This window comes from Scylla paramamosain, chromosome 29, assembly GCF_035594125.1.
Source record: "Scylla paramamosain isolate STU-SP2022 chromosome 29, ASM3559412v1, whole genome shotgun sequence".
Lineage (NCBI taxonomy): Eukaryota > Metazoa > Arthropoda > Malacostraca > Decapoda > Portunidae > Scylla > Scylla paramamosain.
In genome coordinates this window covers 3,221,945-3,229,444 of record NC_087179.1, presented here as the reverse complement: position 1 = coordinate 3,229,444, position 7,500 = coordinate 3,221,945, and the positions used below count along the sequence as shown (strand labels likewise).

General features: G+C 40.4%; 1 protein-coding gene across 1 annotated transcript in view; it reads left to right on the top strand.

Annotated features, from left to right (window-relative positions):
* Positions 1 to 7,500, top strand: part of LOC135115177 (alpha-(1,3)-fucosyltransferase C-like) — a 19,349-nt gene that overhangs the window by 10,052 nt on the left and 1,797 nt on the right. Inside the window, exons 6-8 of the mRNA XM_064031676.1 lie at positions 309 to 457; positions 561 to 750; positions 6,303 to 6,422. Of these exons, the coding sequence (XP_063887746.1) occupies positions 309 to 457; positions 561 to 750; positions 6,303 to 6,422 (459 nt within the window). The remainder of the gene's footprint in view (positions 1 to 308; positions 458 to 560; positions 751 to 6,302; positions 6,423 to 7,500) is intronic.

The following is a 7,500-nucleotide window of genomic DNA, read 5'->3' as shown; positions in this document are numbered from 1 at the left end:
ATGATAATAATAATAATAATAATAATAATAATAATAATAATAATAATGATGATGATGATGATGATGATGATGATGATGATGATGATGATAATAATAATAATAATAATAATGATAATAATAATAATAATAATGATAACAACAACAACAACAACAACAACAACAACAACAACAACAACAACATCAACAACAACGACAACAATAACAATAACCAACAACGACAACAGTAACAACACTCACAATAATACAACGTTACCATTATCACCACCACAGTTATAATAATAAAAAAAGCTCTGATTACCTTCCCTCAGACACATGGCCTTGGATGTGTTCGGGAAATGCGGTACAAGGAAGTGTGGCAAGAGCCTTTTTTTGATGACCATAGGAACATTCAACCAGACGGAATGCAGCAACGAGATCGAGAAGTACATGTTCTACCTGGCCTTTGAGAACTCCATTTGTAAGTGTGTGTGTGGAAAGAGAGAGAGAGAGAGAGAGAGAGAGAGAGAGAGAGAGAGAGAGAGAGAGAGAGAGAGCCGCATCAACCATCATCTTCCAATCAGGCCTGGATTACATCACGGAGAAGTTCTATCAAGCCCTGACACTGGAGGTGGTTCCTGTAGTGTTGGGAGGCGGACCCTACGAGGACATTGCTCCTCCTCACTCCTATGTGGACGCCCTCGCCTTTGACTCACCTAAGCACCTCGCCAAGTACCTCAAGGAAGTAGCAAACGACCGCGATGCTTACAACAGGTGAGTCACGAGCAGTGTTACTGGTGCAGGTTTATGGTGACAAGTACGTAATGTGTTGGGTTTGCAGAGAGAGTGCAGTGTGTTTGTTAGCGTGGCAATGTGCAGGAGGCTCACGTACTGATGCCACAAAATTCGGTGAATATTACGCCTATGAATCAAGTAGAAACTCATATACAGATTCATGAAATGCCTTCCGTTAAGAACTCCGGAAAGCGATAGGGTGGTGTAGTTCCTGGTCACTGTTTTTTTTTATTTATTTTTTGTTTTAAAAGATGTGAGGGTCTTAAACATTGTGAGGAATGTGACATCATCACTTCGGGCAACTATATCTGACGATCTTAATTTAAGAATGTTGTAAGACGTTAACAAGGTCGCTCAAAATGAAAAATGGGGTCTTCAGGAAAACTGCGTCAAGACTGATTTAAGACGCTTCTTTATGTTAGAGAGAGACTTTGGGTTATAAAACAAAGTCCCACTAAAGGTGCTAGTCTTCAAAAAGTGTGGTCAAGTTTTCAAAATTTTAGGTGTCTTAAAATCTTTCTATTGAAACAGTTCAAGTCAAAGGCATGAGGAAATGGAGAAGACAGGAAGTTCCACGGTTTACCAGTACAAAGGATGAAAGATTATACTGGCTGACAGGAAGTTCCACGGTTTACCAGTACAAGGGATGAAAGATTATACTGGCTGACAGGAAGTTCCACGGTTTACCAGTACAAGGGATGAAAGATTATACTGGCTGACAGGAAGTTCCACGGTTTACCAGTACAAAGGATGAAAGATTATACTGGCTGACAAAAAGTTCCACGGTTTACCAGTACAAGGGATGAAAGATTATACTGGCTGACATAGTTGGTGATCTTATTAATGTCCACCTCCCTAATGCCTCCCACCAGGTATGTAGAGGCGTAGTAGGTCACTTATCTGCTGTACTGTGGACACTCCATCAATGGAAAGTTCACGTAAAATAGCTCCTCTAACTTAACTTAACCTAGGCGAATCTAATGTAATATAACCTAACTTAATCCATTCTAAGCTGATTTCTAATTCATTAGACAAGATTCCTTACTAGGGAAATCTTGTGGGTGGAATGTCTGTAGATAATTTAATGGTAGGAGGTCTGGTGGAGGAAGCAGTAGGCACCTGCCAAAACGATAATTACCCCTAGGAGATGCTGTAAACTTATCATTAAACCCAGCTTTGACCTCACTGAACGTTTCCCTTTGTGTCTCACAACACAAGGGAGCAGTGACAGCCAGCCTTCTAAAGACAACTCTCTTCCTCCACACAAAAACTAAAACTACCTAATGACAAACACACCCTTCACTCAAAAATTCAAAATTATCATGGCGACTCCTACACCAGCCTAGTCCCCATCTGGGGAGGGGACCACAAATGTCCCCAGGTTGGACTACTCTTCTGATAACGGCCCTAACTGTCTTGACACCCCCATCAACTTTTTCTTCATTAACTTCTGCAACATTCGCGGTCTTAGATCTAATTTTCAATCTGTAGAACACCACCTCTCCTTTTCTAAACCTCATCTTCTTTTCATCACTGAAACACAAGTGTCTGAGGCAACTAACAGTAGCCCCTTTTCTGTCCCTTCCTACTTTCTCTATCTCATTTTCAATCCAAAGCTGGATGTTGCGTTTATGTGCACAACGACTTAACCAGCTCTCGTGCCCACGCTCTTGGATCTTCCGAGTTTTCCACCATCTGACTACGACTACAGAGTCACTCTCAAACTAAATTTATCTGTGCTGTATACCTCTCACCGAACTCCTCTGACTATAAGAGATTCTTTGACTAATTAACTTCAAAAGTGGAGCACATTCTGACTCTCTTTCCTTTTGCAGAGATCTCTATTCTTGGGCACTTCAATGTTCACCACCAGCTTTGGCTTTCCTCTCCCTTCACTGACGATCCTGGTGAACTAGCTTACTATCCTCCACGATCTAGAGCAAATGGTGCAACACCCTACTCGTATTCCTGACCGTCTTGGAGATACGCCCAACATTCTTGACATTTTCCTGACCTCTAATCCTTCTGCTTATGCTGTCACCCTCGCTTCTCTGTTGGGCTCCTCCGATCACAATCTCATATCTGTATCTTGTCCTATCGCTCCAATCCCTCCTCAGGATCCTCCCAAGCGGAGGTGGTGCTGGCGTTTTGCCTCTGCTAGTTGGGGGCACATGAGGAGGTATTTTGCTGATTTTTCTTGGAATGACTACTGCTTCCATGTCAGAGACCCGTCTTTGTGTGCCGAGCACATAACAGAGGTGATACTGTCTGACATGGAGGCGTACATTCCTTACTCTTTTTCTCGATCTAAACCTTCCAAACCTTGGTTTAACACAGCATGTTCTCGTGCTATGCAATGATAGAGAGGTGGTCCACAAAAGGTACTTAAGCCTACCATCACCAGAATCTCATGCACTTTATATTTCTGCCAGGAACCATGTGAAGTCTGTTCTCAAACCAGCCAAAATCTCCTTCATTAATAAAAAGAGTCAAAATCTTTCAAGATCTAACTCTCTTTGTGACTTCTGGGATCTAGCCAAAAATATCTCCAATAACTTTGCTTCTTTTTTTCCTTTCTTTTTTTCAACCAGATGGCATCACTGATATCAAATCTATCTCTAAAGCTGAACTCTTCGCTCAAACCTTTGATAAATACTCTACCTTGGACGATTCAGGGCTTGTTCCTACCTCTCCTCCACCCTCACCCTCACCCTTCATGGTATCTATTAAAATTCTTCGCAATGATGTTTTCCATGCCCTCGCTGGCTTTAACCCTCGGAAGGCTTATGGACCTGATAGGGTCCCTTCTATTGTTCTCTAAAACTTTGCCTCTGTGCTTGCACCTTGCCTAGTCCAACTCTTTCAACTCTGTCTGTCAACATCTACCTTTCCTTCTTGCTGGAAGTTTGCCTACATTCAGCCTGTTTTTAGAAATGGTGACTGTTCTAATCCCTGAAACTACCGTCCTATTGCTTTAATGCCCTGCCTCTCTAAAGTTTTTGAATCTATCCCCAACAGGAAGATTCTTAAACATCTACCACTTCACAATCTTCTATCTGATCGCCAGTATGTGCTCCGTCAAGGCCGCTCTACTGGTGATCTTCTGACTTTCCTTACTGAGTCTTGGTCATCCTCTTTTAGAGATTTTCGTGAAACTTTTGCTGTTGCCTTGGATATATCAAAAGCTTTTGATAGAGTCTGGCACAAATCTTTAATTTCCAAACTGCCATCCTACGGCTTCTATCCTTCTCTCTGTAACTTCATCTCAAGTTTCCTTTCTGACCATTCTATTGCTGCTGTGGTAGACAGTCACTTTTCTTCTCCTAAATCTATTAACAGTGGTGTTCCTCAGGGTTCTGTTCTGTCACCCACTCTCTTCTTATCATTCATCAGTGACCTTCTAAACCAAACTTCTTGTCCTATTCACTCCTCCTCTGATGATACCACCCTACACTTTTCTACGTATTTTCATGGACGTCCAACCCTTTAGGAAGTAAACATTTCATGCAGGAAAGCCACAAAACGCCTGACTTCTGATTTTTCATTTTTTTTTTTTAATTGGGGCAGAGCAAACTTGGTATTGTTGAATGCCTCAAAAACTCAATTCCTCCATCTATGAACTCGACACAACCTTCCAGACCCCAACTGTCTTTCTTTCCTACACTAAACATCCTCGGTCTGTCCTTTACTTATAATCTAAACTGGAAACTTCACATCTTATCTCTAGCTAAAACAGCTTCTATGAAGTTAAGTGTTCTAAGACGTCTCCTCTAGGGACTTATCCGTCCATGTATGCTTCAAACATCTAGGGCGGGAGGGTTCCACTCATACCGCTCTTCTAGACAGGGTGGAATCAAAAGCTCTTCGTCTCATCAACTCCTCTTCTCTAAATGACTGTCTTCAGCCTCTCATCGCCGCAGTGTCGCATCTCTACCTATCTTCTACCGCTATTTTCGTGTTAACTGCTCTTCTGATCTTGCTAACAGCATGCCTCCTCTCCTCCCGCGGCCTCGCTGCACCAGACTTTCTTCTTTTTCTCACCTATTCTGTCCACCTCTCTATTGGAAGAGTTAACCAGTATTCTCAATCATTCATCCCTTTCTCTGGTAAACTCTGGAACTCGCTGCCTGTTTCTGTATTTCCACCTTCCTATGACTTGAATTCCTTCAAAAAGGTGGTTTCAAGACACCTATCTTTAAATTTTTGACTACCGCTTTCGACCCTTTTTTGGGACTGGCATCTCAGTATGCTTTTTTTATTTTATTTTTTTATATTTTTGTTGCCCTTAGCCAGTGTCCCTTCTACATAAAAAAAAAAAAACAAGAAAAGGGAAAGGGGACTTATGATGTACGATTTAAGCTATACTTACGTAGCTATTGTGCGTGCGTGTGTGTGTGTGTGTGTGTGTGTGTGTGTGTGTGTGTGTGTGTGTGTGTGTGTGTGTGTGTGTGTGTGTGTGTTTGTTTGTTTGTTTGTTTGTTTTGTATTGTTTTGTTTTGTTTTTTTGTTATATATAGGGATTTTAGTTACGTCAGTTTTCCCTGTTAAGGTTTGTTTTCTTATTCTATGTTTTAAGTGTAGTTTTCATTACCGTAGGTAAATGTTTGGACTTTAACTGTAAAAAATAAGTAAATAAATAAATATATAAAATAAGGAGAGGAGGGAGTTAATTGTATTCTTATTTTGCTGTATGTTTATAAAGTAAGAGTTATCTTTTTTTTTTTATGTAGGAAGGACACTGGCCAAGGGCAACAAAAATCCAATAAAAAAATATGCCCACTGAAATGCCAGTCCCATAAAAGGGTCAAAGCAGTGGTCAAAAATTGATGAATAAGTGTCTTGAAACCTCCCTCTTGAAGGAAGGTGGAAATACATAAGCAGGCAGGGAGTTCCAGAGTTTACCAGAGAAAGGGATGAATGATTGAGAATACTGGTTAATTCTTGCGTTAGAGAGGTGGACAAAATAGGGGTGAGAGAAAGAAGAAAGTCTTGTGCAGCGAGGCCGCGGAAGGAAGGGAGGCATGCAGTTAGCAAGATCAGAAGAGCAGTTAGCATGAAAGTAGCGGTAGAAGACAGCTAGATATGCAACATTGCGGCGGTGAGAGAGAGGCTGAAGACAGTCAGTTAAAGGAGAGGAGTTGATGAGACGAAAAGCTTTTGATTTCACCCTGTCTAGAAGAGCATTATGAGTGGAACCTCCCCAGACATGTGAAGTATACTCCATACATGGACGGATAAGGCCCTTGTACAGAGTTAGCAGCTGGGGGGGGGTGAGAAAAACTGGCGGAGACGTCTTAGAACGTCTAACTTCATAGAAGCTGTTTTAGCTAGAGCAATTAATTTATAGGATTAAACAACATTAATGGTTACCTGTGCTATTGTTAAATACCCAATGAGTGTTGTAAAACCTTTAAACATCAATTATTGTAAATTGGACCAAAGAAACGAATGTTACACATATGTTAAAAATGAAACTGTAGTCAATAAGCAATCTATCTATCTATCTATCCATCTATCTGTGTGAGCTGCAGGTTCTTCGTCTGGAAGCAGCACTACACAGTGGAGTTGGGTCACCCGTTCTCGCCCCTCGTGTGTGATCTTTGCGCCAAACTTCACGACCCCGTCAGCTTCTCTCCTCCCAACGCCAACAGGTCAGCTGGGAATCAAACCACATTCCCTTCCCTCCCTATCCCCATCCTCACCCTCACTCAATACTTTCCCTCCTCCACCCATTCCTCCTCACTTTCTTTACCCACCCGATGTGCCTCAATAGTCTACGTTTTTCTTGCTTTCTTCGAGTTAACCATTGCCCTCAGTATTAATTTTCTTTCTTTTTTATCTCTTTTCATTTCGAATGATTGAAAGTTTGTTGCAGTTACTTCACAATTTTCTCTCTTTCATTCTAGTTCATATTTTTCTTTGTCTTTTAGTTTTAATTTTTTTCTGATGTGCTTATTGTCTTGTTCGTTCTTTTTTTTTTTTTACTCTTAAAAATATCTTATGTTTTCAATTTTTCTCATGTTTATCACTTTTCTTGTGTGTGTGTTTATCTTAGTTTTTCTTTGCTTACTTATAGTTTTCATTGTCTCTCTTTCCTTCCTTACTCTGTATAATAATTTGTTCCCCTCTCCTCTTCTCTTATTTCCCTTGGTAATTATCCTTATGTCTTTTCCTATAGTCCATGTTCTTTACCTTTTTCAACCATTCGAACACTGTCTTCCTTCTCTCGCCTTACTGTTTATTTCCTTGTTCATTATTTTCATGTTTCTTATGATATCATCCATGTACGTACTTATTTTTCCTTTCAAACATTCATACACTCCACCTCCCTTATTTCTCTTTTCTCTCATTGCTCATTATTACTGCCTCTACCGTTGTTCATAGACCAGTATTCAGAAAGGTTTTTCTCTCTCAACACGACTGTTTTCCAGGGCCACAGGGATGATTTGCCGTCTTTTCAAGAGTTTCTGCCGTTAATAATGTAGAAATATTACTAATCTGTCGCTATAACCATAAAAAAAAAAAAAAAAAACTCCCTGAAAAATCTTAATACTTTTAACTAGAGCCCTTACTTAGTGCATTCTTAAACACTTCAACGTTATATCTCATCCATTTTTAGAAGACTTAAATGGATGTTGTCAGGTGTCTTTGAGTGTGTTTTCATTGCTCTAGTGATACGTTGGCAAGCATTCCGCATTCATTAGAACACAGCTAATATTATGTTCCCTT